Genomic DNA, 16,693 nt, shown 5'->3' on the forward strand with positions numbered 1-16,693 from the left:
AAGCCTGCCCCTCTAAAACCAAAGCCCAGGCCCAAAAGGAGCCAGCAAAACTGGGAGAGAAGATGCCCAAAGGGACAAAGGAGAAAGCAAAACCCAGGAAGGAGGGAAACAGTCCTGCAGAGAACAGAGATAGTCTACGGTCTAGACACAGAAGGTAGAAGGCACTGGAGATGCACAGTGAGGTGTGTTCCACGCTGCTAGTCTCTCTACAGTTTGTGATTTTTTTTTAAATCAACCTTTATAAAAATATAGAATGTTTCACTTTTCATTTTACTAAGCTGTATGGTTAGCACACAGTATGTTTCTTGGCTTTCTTCTGGGGGATGGGGATATACCACTAATATAATGTCAATGTCTCAGGAGCTAGAATGCAATGGAGGAAACAAGGTTTTGTGTCTAGCTTTGGGGGATTTCTCTTAGTGCCCTGGAGGAGTTCCATAACATCACCATATGCCAGGTCACTATGGTGAAGCCCTGTGGGGGAGGAAAGCAAAACCTCACATCCTCTCTATTTGCTTAAAGCAAGAAGTGCTTTGGGGACTCCCACAAAATCAACATCAGGTAACATAGGCTTCCTGGTGATGCACTGATGAAGTGCATTGCCTTGGAAAAGCTCTAACACCACGAAGCACCTGCGTTACCCACACCATGGCAACATTTGCTGTTCTAAGCAATAAAGGACAACTCCATGGACTATGATAGTGGCATTGTTTTTGGTCAGGTTTTACTTTTTGGGGGGTACTTTCAAAGTTGTTGTCAAATATTATCATTTGTTGCCAGTGTCTTACACTAAGGACCTTGTTTATGAAAAGCTTTTTAATAAAGGTAGATACAGACTGGCTTAGGAAGGAAAAAAAAATCGTTCCCTACAAGAAAACAAGCAAGATGCTCTTCCCTATGGCCTTGCACGAGTTTTGTGGATTTGTTTTTTCATGTTCGTCTTTAGTTTACTTGGCCTGAGTTTTTGCAAAAAGTGTGAAGTAGGAGTCCAATTTAATATATTTTTTATCTCTTCTGAAGAATTCATTCTTTACCCAGTGATCTGCAGGTTTCTGTAGATAGTGGAGTGTCAGTGGGCTCTATTCTGATTACCTGCCAATTTGTGTAGTCGCATGCCAGCACAATAACAATCCTATCTACCATACCTTCACAAAGTCTTGACACCTCCGAGGACAAACCCCTTACCAGCATCTGATTTTCCTTCTTCAGAGGTACCCAAGCTATTTTTAGGCTTTTTTTTTCCCCTTAGAATCAAGTTGTTCTACATCAAACAAAATTAACCCGTTGGAATTTCAGCCAGATCTACATTAAATTTAGATTAATTTGGGAGTCATGACTTCTTCACCACTTGCCAGTCCACAGACATGGTATGTCTCTCCACCATATCTGGACCTTTTTAGATGTCTTTCAATAAAGGTTGTTTGTTGTTGGGGTTTTTTTTTTTTTTGAGAGAATTACAAAAGATATGCTACATGAAGACATTTCCAAGCTGAGCAGTTGACTAAGGAAATGGATATCCTTCAGCTTGACAATGCAAAACACAAACTTAGAGAACAAGCTGAATATTAGTCCTTTTTTTCTTTCTATAAAACTTGCTGGTTTTCCTAATTTCCTATACAGCCTTTTGTCTCAATTTTTTTCTACCTGCCTTGTCTTTCCCACTCTACTGTAAGCTCTATCCAGTCACTGACCACGCCCACATTTTTCAGACCCTTGACAAAACTAGACTCAAGCAACAGCTGTTCTGTAAATACCCATTTAGCCCCAAAGGTAACCATGAGAGCCTACTGATCTGTTCATTTTAATGTTTAAAGACGACTACATGAAGCTCCATGTGAATGGAATTTAAGTACCAAAGCAAACCCAGAGAATGAGACTTGCAGATGTCAGACCTTTGTAAAAATAGGAGGAAAGTAGGCAGGAGCAGCTCCATCAGGTCGGCAGAGGTACGAGGTTGGACTGTGAACCTGAAAAAGCAGAGATGCATGGGTCAAATTCTGAACATATAAACTGCTAAAAAGATGTGCTAAAGAAGCCTTTCATTATTGGGCTCGCTCCACATAAATGAAATGAGGGAATGAAAATATCACCATCTATCATTTTGCTAGTCTGACTCCTACACACAGTACAGACAGTGTTCTACATCCTCATTTCACATCTGTTCCTCTTCTCTATTCAAAAGGATATTCAAGGTAAAAGTTCCTTGGTTCCTTAGGGATCCATGAGCTTTTAAATGCTATTACCAAATGGATTTCTGTGTGTGGGACTTCCACAGGGGTCTTTTCAAAAGTTCTTACAAACACTACATTTTATTTTTAAATACAGTCTGGATTCATTGAATTAAAAGCGCAAGTTGCTGGCAGTAGAAGGTAAGTTATCAAACATCTACCTTATTTTTAACCTGTACTCTTTTTTAATATGAGGGATTACAGGAAACAAGTTAAAAAGGAATACATTGTTTTTCCTTGATGTGCAAAAAAACAAAGGTGCTAAAATACTTAGTGAAATGGCACTCATCTCTGGGGAAATATAAAGATTCCAGAGTAGTGACTGGAAAATATTTCTCTTTCTTACTTAAATCATTTATTTTCAAACCCTTTGGATTTATCCCTTTCTATATAAGCAATTGTTCACTTCTTAACCCCAGATGATGGTGATCTGATATTATATGTCTAAATATGCCACAAGTCATCATTGAGAATGCTGGTAGAGTTATAGAGATAGTAAAGGGCCTTATTCATTATCCTTGGAAGACTTCTCATTGGCTTGTGATTTGGGATTGGGTTTCACTTTTTGTTATCTTTATATGTCCAAAGACTATTTGAACACTTATGTGGTATTTAATCTGTGCCAGGCACTATTCTGTGTTATACGGAGATTCACTCCTTCACTGAATCCTCATGATAGTCCTGTGAGGTAGATGGTATTATCTTCATTTTACAGATGAAGAAACTAGGACAGAGAAGTTACATCAAGTGGTAGAGCTGGGATTTGCACCCAGGCAATCTGGCTCCAGGGTGTTCAACTTTATGTGACATTGCTTAAAATAATAATGCAATGGGGGATCCCTGGGTGGCTCAGGGGTTTGGCGCCTGACTTTGGCCCAGGGTGCAATCCTGGAGTCCTGGGATCCAGTCCCGTGTCGGGCTCCCTGCATAGAGCCTGCTTCTCCCTCTGCCTGTGTCTCTGTCTCTCTATCATAAATAAATAAATCTTTAAAAAATTTAAAAAATAATAATGCAATGGAGTTTCTGTGAGCCCCTCATCCACCCACCTATATGACTGGAATATATTACCTTCTATTGAGTGATATATTCCATTATTACATTATTATTATGGTACTTAAATATTTTCTGCTCTTAGGCTTTTTTGTCACACTTTAACATATGCTGCCACATGCAAGAAATGTTTCATATGTATATTTCCTGTTTCCCATGCATAGTCCTTTAAACTGTTTGGGAATGAAGCTGGTGATGTATTTTTTTTTTTTCTCCAATGAAACGCCTTAGCATGGTGCTAATAAGCATTCATCACTCATCAATATTTAAATATTTAACACCAAAAAAAATCCATTGCTTTAATCAGAAAGATTTTTATACGTTCCACTCCATTTTAAGGATTTAAAGGAAGTATTTATGCCATCTTTGAATGAATTAGGCTGGTTGGTTCTTTTCAAGTTTATAAACTCAAATGTCTTTTCTCTACTGTTTCCATATTCCACATATCCAATTACTAAAACACGTGAATGCTCAATAGATAGAGGGCCAGGTGATGCTCACAAAACATACTTATTAGGAATTACTTTACATTTCAAGGGTTGGGGTGGGGATGCCTTTTGTGAGTGCTGTTTTTAAATATACACATCATAGCACAAAGGCAAAGTAACATACATCTGATTAAAAACTTTAGATTTTCAATTTTTTTTTACTGTTTTTTTTTTTTTTAATCTCCTGTTGTTTCTGTTTGCAACGTAAACTCACTATTACTTTCCAGTAGTTTGTAATTGTTCTTTCTTGGATACGGCAGTCTTATAATGAAATAAAAGCAGGATAAAAAATGCTTGGTTCTGCCTTTGGCCCAGGGCATGATCCTGGAGACCGGGGATCGAGTCCCAAGTCGGGTTCCTGGCATGAAGCCTGCTTCTCCCTCTGCCTGTGTCTCTGCCTGCCTTTCTCTCTCTCTCTCTCTCTCTCTCTCTCTCTCTCTCTGTCTTTCATGAATGAATAAATAAAATAAATCTTTAAAAAAAAAAAGCTTGGTTAAGTCAAGGAACCTGAATTTTTTTTATTGTTTTTATTTTTTTCTGATTTTTTTTTTATTATTATCTGTTTATCTCTTGAACAAACTTTTGTTGGTATGTGGACTTTTCTTGCTTCTAATTGATTTTAAATGAGTTAGTAAATTTGGCTAAACAGAAGAGGACACATAGGTGGAAGAACAATCATAGTCATAGCTAAAGGAGATACCATTTTACCAGATTACTGGCCATTAGAGATGTTCTGAACGGACATGCAGATGTTGATTAATTGGTGATATGTTTTTGATTAAAGATTACCTTTAGTGGATTAAAAGGAAGGATGTTTTTTTGAAGATTTTATTTATTTATTCATGAGAGGCACAGAGAGAGAGAGAGAGGCAGAGGGAGAAGCAGGCTCCATGCAGGGACCCCGACATGGGACTCGATCCCGGGGCTCCAGGATCATGCCCTGGGCCGAAGGCGACGCTAAACCCACTGGGCCACTGGGGCTGCCCAAAAAGGGAAGGATTTTCATCTACCTTTTTCTTTCCTCCCAATTGTGTTTCCACTTTAAAAATATTGCAGGGAGTACTAATTGGAATCAAAGCTATAATCCTTAAACCAAGAAGTCTGCTAATGAGTTTGACTCATTGGGCTCTCTGGCCCAAGAAACACTTACCTGTTGAACAGGGACAGATAGTGGTTGAATCACAGCTGTAGTCACTCCTGTCTTTGGAGATGACGATCCTATTGTCAAGGAAACAGAAGTTGTTTTCTTCTGAGCTCTGAAAAATAAGGAGGCAAGTGTATTCCATCAGAATTTCTTTTAAAGCAGGGATTATTCTATGAAAGATTTCCCACAATAGCTCAGTTTCTTTTTGTGTGCTCAATCTACTTCAATTGTAAGTGCTTCAGAAATGGGAAGCCATAATCTACAATTAGAATTGCTATAGTCAACTAATGCAGAGAATGACCTTATAGATATTAGCAAAATACACTGGTAAAAGAAAAATAACTTTATGTACCTCAGCTATTATCAGAGAACCTAAAGTATTGAACTTGGAAATCCTAAGAGAAAAGAAAATATCTGGAAAAGGTCCAATCTTTAGCAATAAGCAGACACTTGAAATCCTTAGGGTTAGGGGTCTGTATTTAATTCAAAGTTTCAGTGATCTATTTTAAGTCTAGCAGCTGCTCTTTGTTCTGGTTTCTAATTTTGTTGAGAATGTCTTGGCATTTTTGTCTTTTCTTACTGCATAAGTTAGTGAGGTGTTGAGAAAGGTTAAGAGGAGTTGGTTTCTAGGCCCAATTTTGCTAAGAGGTTGGCTGTGCAATCTCAAGCAAGTCATGTAACTTCACAAAACTTGAGATCCTTATCTGAAATCAGAAGTGACAGAGTATATGATCTCATAAGGTTCCTTTAACATTAATACTCAGGGATTATTTAATGCTGAATAGATATAATTGTTACTGCATATGCTAGCAGATCAAAGGAATTTATTAACACCGTCCCAATACTCATGGAGTTTTCTACAAAATTCTGGTAGGTTTCATTTTATTTTTACAAAAAAATAATTATTACCATCAACTGACATAATAATTATTTGGAGATATAATCCATTTGTCTTTGTAAGAAGAACAAAATTTTACAATTTTCGTGATTAAGATCTAACTAGTAATAGACTTTAGCCAAGCAGAAACCCATTTCTGACCTAATTAGACATTTTCCGATCTGTATGAACAGACTGCCCCTCATTTACATTTAGGTAATGATTTCACTAATTTCCTCTCAATGACACTGCTCTTTTCGTATATTTATGATGAGTTAGTTGTCTTTGAAATTTAAGATTGTCTACTGTCTGATTTTTTGCATCTTGATGAAATGCAGACTTCAAAGTCTAAATTCCTAAGTTAAAAATTGTGTTCCACATTAAAATATTTGATCTTTGACTGACATCAGCTGACCTCTTTTTTCACAGCACAATGCACACTGCTCTTACCCCCAGTGGTTCTGTAAGGCATTCTCGGTTATACATATAATTGACGGGATCCTAGGCACTTACTGTGGCATGGCTCCAGGGTTTGATTTGAAAGCTAAATTTTCACTCTCAGAATCTGTTGAACTGGTACCTGAGAAAGTGAAAAATAATAAATTTAAGATTTGAGCAGTATCTACAACTGCTTCAAAGAGTACTGTTTTTCATTTTTAAATAGAGCATACAAAGACTTATTTTGAAATAGGGAATGGTTCAGACCACTTTTTCCTGAACTGTTTTTTCAGAAAACTATTTAAAGTAAACATCTACTAAAAAAAAACTTTCTTTAAAGCAAAATGTTTTCAATGTCAGACTTACTATTACTTTCATTTTTATCACTTTGGTCATCACAATCATTTTTAAATGGCTTATAAACTATGAAATAAATGTGTGAACGTGTCTGTGTGTTCGTGTACAAAGCATTCATGATTTTAAACCTTAACCCTTTCCCAGGAGATTACACTGTGTGCATTATAATATCTTCATTACTCATTAATTAGGTGATGCTTTCTGACTCTCTGTTAATTAGAACAAAATAGTGGCTTCACTCTTGAACGAGAAGGTCTCTGATTTTGGATCATGTGCCCCCAAATTCATTCACTTCATTACTGTTTTTTTAATTAAGGGTCACCTTATTAGGTTTTTAGTCAAAATGCAAACTGCACTAGCATTTTAATGCTTACGTGTTTTGTCACATGAGATTTAAGTAACAGATTTAAAATAATTCTGATAATTAGAAGTACACTCTTGATATTTGTTATGAGACATATTTATTAATTTATTTGAAGATACTTTAATATAAAATAATACATGCTTATAGAAAAGTAACCAAATGACAGAATTGTGCGACTTGCTACTAAAGACCAGTGGGTACATTTCTTAATGCCATTCTTCACCTGTTAAGAGTCTGATGTATATTTGTCAGATAAATTAACATACATATATTTATGTACATATCTCTACAAATGGAATCACACTAAATATACTCTTTGCAATTAATTATTGTTGCTTATAAATACATTTAGAATATATGCATTTATTTAATTTCTTGGATGGCTGCCCAGTGTTTCTTTCCATGACTCTACTTCTCCAGTCTTTTAGTTATTGGTTTAACAGTCAGGTTTAGGTAACTCTACTGGAATGTTTGCTGTCCCTTCCTATTTATTTCACTACAACTTAGTATAGGCTTTCTTCAGTTCGTTCCTGGGCTACTACAATAGATTCTTATCTTGTCTTACTCTGTCAATCTTAAATGTAGGTCACTTTTTTTTTTTTTTAACTATAACACACCTTTCTTGTTAAAAAAAAAAAAACTAATATAAGGAGTTACAACTCAGTAAATTTAAAAACCTAAAATGCTATTTAGTAGTTTTTGTCATTTCTAACCAGATTTTCTAGCTCTATCAGCCAGAACTTCCATGTTCTACAGCCCCAAGCCAGAAAGTTGAACACATTCACTGTTGTACACTCCACTACGTAATGGGCATGCCACAGCGAAGAAATATAGACAAACCACATACCCCTGCCCTTGTAGAGGTTACGTTCTTCTGAAGATAGGCAGACAAGAGACAACAGAATTACATGATGTGGTGGTGAGTTAAATGGGAAAACACATCAGAGCAAGGGTGTAAGGATGGGGATGGTGTTGGATGCAATTTTGGGGAGGGTGGCAAGGAAGGCTCTATTAAGATGGGGACTTTGAATAAAGATCCAAAGGAGGTGAGGGCTTTCCTTTCTTGGTCTTTTCCCATGTTTGTAGTTTTAATTATTCACTTTCATAGGAAACTTAGTCTTCTCTCGATATTTTTTTTTTTTAAGATAAGCCTAGTAATTTTTTCTGTGCTCTGTCTTCTCTGAACACCCTGTGTTCTTGTTTATACTACTCAGGTCCCTTTATAACATCATATCTGCTAGAAAATTATAAGTTCTTTGAAAAACTGAGGTGGGTTTAGGAAGGGAACTACCAATTTTTGAGTATTTTTGAGTACTTAACTATTTTGCCTGGCAATCTCCTAGGTACTATATAACATTTTGTTATAATAACTCACCTCACTAAGAGGTGAATTATGTCCAATTACACACTAGAAAATTGAAGGGCCAAGAGATCAAGTAATTTGTTTTAGGTCACAGAACTAGAAAGCAGTAGTGAGAGGATTCCTGAACTTGTGATCTATGACTTTCCCCACGCTGTATGGCCTTTACGTGCTTTGGACACCTATTCCTCTGAGGGCTTAACTCCATCTCTTGTTAAAGACAGGCCTTCAACCTCTGGCAGGATGGATGAATGGAACCTTGTGAACTCCAAACGTTCATTTGGGGAAGTGAATGGAGCCACACAGAAGAGCAGCATGCCAGAAGGGCAGCAGGGGAAGGCCAGCCTAGAAATGTTAGGTGAGATGTGGAATACGAGGACCAGTGTGTTTGGACTTTATGTCTAGGCCATGAATGTAGTGATGGGGAAAATTAACTATGCAGGGCGAACCGGGGGAGTAGGAAAATAAAAGAGCAGCACAGCCAGCAAATCATCAAAAATAGGTGATGGAGAAAGCTTTAACTGTGATGAGCAGATATGGGAAGTGTGCAGGGGAAAAAAATAATCAGTAGCCTTGGTTACCAGAAAATCATGGGTAACCAGAAATAGATCAATTTTACTGGAATCATGGGAGTGTTGAAGAGAAAGGGAGGAGTTGCAAAAATCCTACAGAAGTTATCACGGATGCTCTCAAAGTGGCCAGGAACCAGGGAGACAAATAGTTGTTTTTCATCTGATTCCCAACATTTTAAATCTTAAAAATAAAACCCTCTCTTGTTATCTAGTTAGAAAGCCTTTTAAAAAAAAATTTTTTTTTTTTGCAATTTTTTCCAGTTAATTTTCAGAGAAAGGTAAAGGGCCAAAAAGGTTTGCAACCCTTGGACAAAACCCATTTGCTGGTTTTTTGCACACCTGTCCAACCCTTATGAAATCTCAATGTCACCTTCATCTCAGACATCAGAGCTGTTCTTGCAGACAGTGATGGATCAAATCTCCCTGTCTGTGCCAGCAAGTCCCCCCCCCTTCCGTCTCCTCCCTTTGGTCATCTGCTTTGCACCTGCTGGTCAGGAAAGGACATTCCTGTCTTAGCTTAACATTTTTGTATTCATCAAAACATCACTTTCAGTTTTTGACAGAGGCTCTAGTCTGAAAGAGGGACATGTTCCAGAACTTGCAATTACTATCCATCTATCTCTTCATCTAATGTTCACTGGCCTAAATGTCCATATTGCTCCCCTACACAGAGAGAAGGAATCAAATGCCCATGATCTCTGCTCTATTCTGGAAGTGCAGTGCCAGTAGAAATGTCACAAAAATAGACCTGTCTTGTCTTTAAAAGATGTTCCCTTTTCATTTAAAAAATGTATAAAATTTCATACTTCCTTGTAGAAGACCCAGAAAATGCTCAACAGAAAAAATTAAAGGAAAAAATCATTTGGAATACAACTCAGCTATTTTACAGCATATCCTTCTAAAGTTTTCCTTGTGTACACATATAACTTATTTCAAAAAGGCAATGCTGTGCATATTGTGCCTTTCTTCCTCTACTCAGTACATTATGAAACGCTTTCCATGACATCAGACTTTATAATTTTCTAATGGCTGCTTAAAGTACACATGTACAGCTTTACCCTAATCTTATCATTCTACTAGGAATGAATACAGTATTTCCATTTTTAAATATTTCCCCAGAAAGGTGTATAAAATAGCAATACATCAAAATGCCCATTTTCTTCAAACTTATAAAAACACTATGTTTTAATAATTTTTGCCAATCTGGTATCTTCTTTAATAAAAGAAAAAAAGCTTTATTTCTGAGTGGAAGCAAGCTGGAAGTAAATCATATGCTCCAACTTTGAGAAATAGAAAGTCTTCATGAAAGCAAATATCAACCATTTAAAAAAAAATTTATATATTAAATATATATTTCAGACCTTGAGGGATTTTAGTGAAACTTGTCATGGCATTCATCATTTGTGCATATTTTGCCTTTCAAAGTGTAAGGAGCAAGTATAATCTGCCCCCATTCAAGTTACTCACCCTCTCTCTCCCTTCTAAATGCTATAACCACCAGTACAGCAATAACCATTTAAGACTCAGATAAGATTAATTGCAGCAATGCCAATGGTTCTAAAATTTTATAAATGGGGACACCCAATGGCACAGGTCATGATCCTGGGGCCTAGGATTGAGTTCCATGTGGGGATCCCCACAGGGAGCCTGCTTTTCTCCCTTGGCCTGTGTCTCTGCCTCTCAGTGTCTCTCATGAATAAATAGATTAAATAAATAAATTTAGAAATTATGAATGACTATAAAGACAATGAGTTTTAAAGAATGTTTAATGTGGGGCACCTGGATGGCTCAGTTGGTTAAGTGACTTCTGGTTTCAGCTTGGGTCATGATCTTAGCTGTGGGATTGAGCCCCACATCGGGCTCGGCTTTGGGTGTGGAGCCTGCTTGAGATTCTGTCTGTCTGTCTGTCTGTCTCTCTCTCTCTGCCTCCTTTTCCCCATGCCCTACCCCCCCTGCCTTTCTCTTTCTCTTTAAAAAAAAAAAAAAAAAAAAAAGAATGCCTGATGACATAGGTAGTTGTGACAGGTTAAACTTAAAACAAGGTACAAATGAGTATGTAGAGTAAAATGTTCACACACAGGATAAAGACTGAATGATCAAAATATGTAGAGTAACTGTCACTGAGTAGTGGCATTACACCTGATTTTTAGATCTTCCTTTTATCTGTATGTTTTGTTTCTAAAAATAAAAAAAAATTTGCTATCTTTATAATAATAATCATAGCTCACACTATATGTCAGGCACTGCTCTCAATTCTTACAATAATCTAATTTTTGGAATGCCTAGGTGGCTCAGGGGTTGAGCGTCTGACTTTGGCTCAGGGCGTGATCCTGGAGTCCCGGGATTGAGTCCAACATTGGGCTCCCCGCGTGGAGCCTGCTTCTCCCTCTGCCTGTGTCTCTGCCTCTCTCTCTCTCTCTCTCTCTCTCTGTGTCTCATGAATAACTAAATAAAATTTTTTAAAAACTTTTTTAAAAAATCTAATTTTCTCCATGCAGAGATAGAGAAAATGAAGCTTCAAGCCACTGAAAAACATTCAAGGTCATGGAGCTAAGAACTAAACTAGCCAGAAAATATTATAAAAGGTATTTAAAAATAAATAAAGTGAGGAATTCCCAAAGCTGTGTTTAGACTCCTTTAGCTCCTCATAGTATATTTTTAAAATCCAGTAGAGGATAGAGGAAACCATATACTCAGAGGGGCTTTACCCTGCTGGGTAAAGTTACTCATACATAGTGGGTAAAGGAGCTATAACTCAAACATCTCTGCATGCTTCAAAATGTCCCTCAAAAAGGGCACATATTTTATCTGATTATTCAAAGCACTGGGAACTTACAAATGTCACATAGGGTGTGCAAACGCAAATTATGCTCAAGTATTCCTGACCCTTCCCCACATGTTCATGCTGCCCTGCCCTCCTCTCCATCTGATTCCTACAAGGTCAGATTGAATCCCACTTCCTTCACCCCACATTTCAGGATCACTACCCTGATCTGCCCTCTTTGGAGCTCCTAAAGCTATAATAATCTGTGTGATGCACTTTACAATGAGGAGAGGGTGGCAGTGATGGACACTTGAAGATGTCTGTATTTATTTCACTTGCTTACATTTACCTTTCTTATTTATATTATGAATTTAAGATGATCTCTTTGCCATCTAATCCTGGAGGGTAGACCTTTCTCCATCTAGCACTCATGTGGGACACATTCCTTTCTCCTTTTCCAAGACTTTGATCTCATTCTTACTCTCCCTCCCTTCGGCATGAGATAGGTTTTCTCTCTTGGATTATTTGCCTTAGCACAGAAACATACTCTAGTAATTACAGTATGAAAACAAATAAACTAACAAAGAACTAAAACACCATCTTTCTTGATCCCACACTCCTTCCCAAATATTGGCCCATGTCTCTGCTGGTGGTCAAACAAAACTTCCCTGACACGATCTGTTATTTGTTGATTCTCCCCTCATACTTTGCAAACTTTTTTCAACTCATTCAATTGGATTGCTGGTGCTCTCCAGATTCACCAAGCCCTTCTTGTTAAAAATCACTGACAACATCCACAGCTGCTGGACCCAGTAGTTTCATATTGTCCTCATCTGACTGGACTCTGAAGTGGCAGTAGACAGAGTTGGTATCATCCTCCTTCCTGAACCACTGTCTCCTACCCTCTCTTACACCACTCTGACTGGTTTCTCTCCCATCTCAGGAGCTCCCTCCTTCCTACTCTCTTCTGGCATCTCCTCCTCTCGGGTAAGTTCAACATGTAGGAAGGATTATCCTTGGCTCAGACTTAGGCCCTTTACTCTTCCTCATCACCTCTTTCTCCCTCATTGCTCTGATCAGTAATACTCCTAGTATTTAGGAGCTCCAAAGAGGGCAGATCAGGGTAGTGATCCTGAAATGTGGGGTGCAGCATGCAAAAAGGTTAACAGGTTAACAGGAATATATATACGCCCAATCCTATAGCTTTAGTTACCACCTACATCCTGATGCTCCCAAAAATCTTTTTCTCATTTTGCATGCTGGACTGTATTCTTATGTCTACTTACTGACTTATCAAAATAGGGATTTCAAACTTAGCATCTCCAAAACAAAGCCCTTCCGTCCCTCTGCCCTTAATCCTGTTCCTCGTCAGTTTTCCTCATTTCAGAGGCTGGCAACTCTGTCCACACAAATGGTAAAGCTGAAGTCCACAGAGTTGCACCAGATCCCTTTCACCCCCATATCTAGTCTGCAGCCTGGCTTCTGGAGTCTACCTCTGAACTCCTACCTCGAATCGGACTCTAACCCTCCATTTATTATTATCCCCTTGCTTCTCCTCTGCACTGCTGCAAAAGGCTTTTAGCTGGTCTCCCAATTACAAGCCAAAGTAACAGTTTAAAAATACAGATCAGATAACGTGACCTTTCAGTTTAAACTCTCCATAATGCGTGATTTAGAATTAAGGCCAAGCTGCTAACAGTGACCAAAAGTCTCTTTGTTGCACGTCTGCTGGCCAATGCCCAACCCTCTACGCAGCCACCTCCCTGGGCTTCCTTCAGATCCCTGAACACACAGGTTTCTAGCAGCCCCAGTAATGAGTTCATATTCATTTTACTCTGTGGCTAAGGGGCCAGACTCAGGAGTCAGACTACTTGGCTTTCAATCCTTGAATCCCAGGTATATGTAAGAGAGATCATGGACATTACTCGGCCTGAGTTTCAGCTTCCTCAACCAGAAAATGGAGGTGATTTTTGTAAGGATTAAATGAGATAATCTATGTAAAAATGAAGAACAATGCTTGGCTCCTAGCTAATGCTAAATAAATAATTGGCTACTGTTCTTAAGCCATAATTTATTTTGTATCATACTAAAGTTGATACATAAGACAGTAAAATTTAGAGTTTTCAACCAGTAGGTTAAATTTTTAGGTAAGGTTTTATTGAGATTTTTCAAGTTCTATAAAATAAACTTCCTACTCTCAGGGCACCTGGGTGGCTCAGGGATTGAGCATCTGCCTTAGCTTCAGGGTGTGATCCCAGGATCCTAGGATCATTGAGTCCAGCCTCAGGCTCCCCACAGGGAGCCTGCTTCTCCCTCTGCCTATGTCTCTCTGCCTCTCTCTCTCTCAGTGTGTCTCTCATGAATAAATAAAATCTTTAAAAAAAAACAAAACTTCCTACTCTTGACAGACCCCACAAATGACTACATGCTGACAATAAGAGCAACATGGTTTAGGATACAATTAATTCAATAGGGATATGTCTGAGTCTGATTCCGTGCTAGAATGAGTAAATATAAACATTTCTTGGGGTGCCAGGGTGGCTCAGTCAGTTAAGTTTCTGACCTTTGATTTTGGCTCAGGTCATGATCTCAGGGTCTCGAGATCAAGCCCTATGCCAGGCTTTGCACCGGGTGTAAATTCTCTGTCTCCCCCCGTCTCTGCCCCTCCCTTCTCTGGCCACCTGCATGCAGACACCCTCTAAAAAAATAATAATAAATAAAATAAAAATAGAAATTTCTTACTTTTTGGTTATAACACGAGCCTAAGAATTTATGTGAAATTCTCTCCCATTACATGAATTGCTCTTTGGGATAAAAATACACTAAAATATGGGTTTTTTTCTTTTGAAATTATGATCCATACTTCACAAGGCTAATGAGCCAGTTTTCTAAAGCACCTTATATTAGGCTTAGGAGACTTTTTTTTTTTTTAATTCAATTTGCCAGCATACAGCATAACACTCAGTGCTCATCTTGGCATGTGCCCTCCTCCTTAGTGCCAGACTCTTAATGGTTCTTTATTTTTGCTCCACCCAGCTACCTCATCCTCCTTTCACACACAATTTACCTAAACTCACAGATACTCAATGGCTAGTTGACAAAGTAAGTCCAGTGTTATCATGTGGAAAACTGCACTGGAAAAAAAAAACCATTATCTTTGTTGAAGATCTGGCATGAAATGTGCATAGTATATAGATCAAGTGTTTTTTTAAAAAAAAAATATTAATTTTAGAGAGCATATGTGAGAGCACAACCAGGAGGAGGGGGAGGGGAAGATGGAGAGAGAATCCCCAAGCAGACTCCCCACTCAGTGTAGAGCCTGACAAGGGAGCTTCAATCCTAGGACCCTAAGATCATGACCTAGTCGAAATCAAGTCAGGCACTTAAGTGACTGAGCCACCCAGGCACTCCAAGAACTGGTGATTACTTTTTGTATGCTGATAACTCATCTAGATGATTTCAAAGGCACAAGAGGACTGGCAGTTTAGGAGCTTCTACACAGAAAAAACAAATTTACTGAAATAAAATTAAAGACCATGGATTTGAATGTTTTGGGTGTACCAGAGTTAGATCCTGACACTGGCTTTAAGGAGGTAAAGAAATATTTTATTTTATTATATGAACAGTGGTATATCTTATATATATATTCCTGTTAACCTTTAAGTTAATTTGTATCCTTTTAACATTTTATATGTTTCTCTATATCACTTACTATAACATCACTTATATTCTGTTGTGTTTTTTTTTTTTCTCTGTGTGTCCATCTCTGCTGTTAGACTTGGAACTCCTGGATACCAGGGAATAGGTCTTAATTATATTTGTGCCTGCATTATCTGCCACATAGTAGAGCCTTGATAAACACACGCTGAAATCAGTTGGTAGGCTACTAAATTGAAGGTGATTTCACAGAACATCTGTAGTACAAAAGCAATGCACACTAAAATTCACCACATTTCCAACAATGTTGAAAGCAATTAAAGCACTGAATTTTAAGAGGATCTATCTGAACTTGGATTTTGGAGACATATACAATTATCATTAGCAAACAGTTTTCTTATGCAAGTTTAAGTTCCTTTCATTGTATTCTAAAATGCTTTAAGAAGTTTGCCACACAGCCCTTTTCCATGGCTAATACTGCTAACTTATTACATTTTAAAAGTCTTTTTGTAATTCATTTAGCACTTTGAAATGTATGACACAGTGGTTCAGAATATGGGCCTTGGAGCAAGACTGACTGGGTTTAATTCACGTGGTGAATTTAATTCGCTCTTTCCCCTCACAGAACCATCTGCAGTCACGTGGTGACTTTGAAAGAGTTGCTTTAACCTCTCTGGGTCTCAGTTTACCCACATACAGGAGACAATATTAATACCTCATAGGCTTACGGGGAAGTTTAAATCATTACGCATGAGTACATGCACACTCGTAAGTGCTCTGAAGTATTACGTATTGTTCTTTTTTTTATTTTTTATTTATTTTATTAACTTTTATTGGTGTTCAATTTACCAACATACAGAAAAACACCCAGTGCTCATCCCGTCAAGTGTCCACCTCAGTGCCCGTCACCCATTCCCCTCCAACACCCGCCCTCCTCCCCTTCCACCACCCCTAGTTCGTTTCCCCGAGTTAGGAGTCTTTATGTTCTGTCTCCCTTCCTGATATTTCCCAACATTTCTTTTCCCTTCCTTTGTATTCCCTTTCATTATTATTCATATTCCCCAAATGAATGAGAACATACACTGTTTGTCCTTCTCCGATTGACTTATTTCACTCAGCATAATACCCTCCAGTTCCATCCACGTTGAAGCAAATGGTGGGTATTTGTCGTTTCTAATTGCTGAGTAATATTGTTCTATACAAAATGTTTGCTTTCATTAACAGGACAACGTCCCTTGAGGAGCTCACAGATGTTTGCATTCAAAGACAATGCAGAGGATCCTTTTATTAAAAGTAAAGGTACATATGTCTACTCAGCAGTAATAATTTCTCTAAAACTACTTTTTTGGTCAAGCCTTAAAGAGCTACAAATTATGATTCATATCTTGCTTTCT

General features: G+C 38.0%; 1 protein-coding gene across 4 annotated transcripts in view; it reads right to left on the reverse strand.

Annotated features, from left to right (window-relative positions):
• Window positions 1-16,693, reverse strand: part of PALLD (palladin, cytoskeletal associated protein) — a 401,027-nt gene that overhangs the window by 209,293 nt on the left and 175,041 nt on the right. For all 4 annotated transcript variants that reach the window (XM_072719731.1, XM_072719730.1, XM_072719732.1 and 1 more), the window contains 3 exons: window positions 6,301-6,367; window positions 4,917-5,022; window positions 1,893-1,967 (listed from right to left, as the gene is read on the reverse strand). In XM_072719731.1, coding sequence (XP_072575832.1) covers window positions 1,893-1,967; window positions 4,917-5,022; window positions 6,301-6,367 — 248 coding nt within the window. The remainder of the gene's footprint in view (window positions 1-1,892; window positions 1,968-4,916; window positions 5,023-6,300; window positions 6,368-16,693) is intronic.

The sequence above is a fragment of the Vulpes vulpes genome, chromosome 9 (genome assembly GCF_048418805.1).
Source record: "Vulpes vulpes isolate BD-2025 chromosome 9, VulVul3, whole genome shotgun sequence".
Classification (NCBI taxonomy): Eukaryota; Metazoa; Chordata; class Mammalia; order Carnivora; family Canidae; genus Vulpes; species Vulpes vulpes.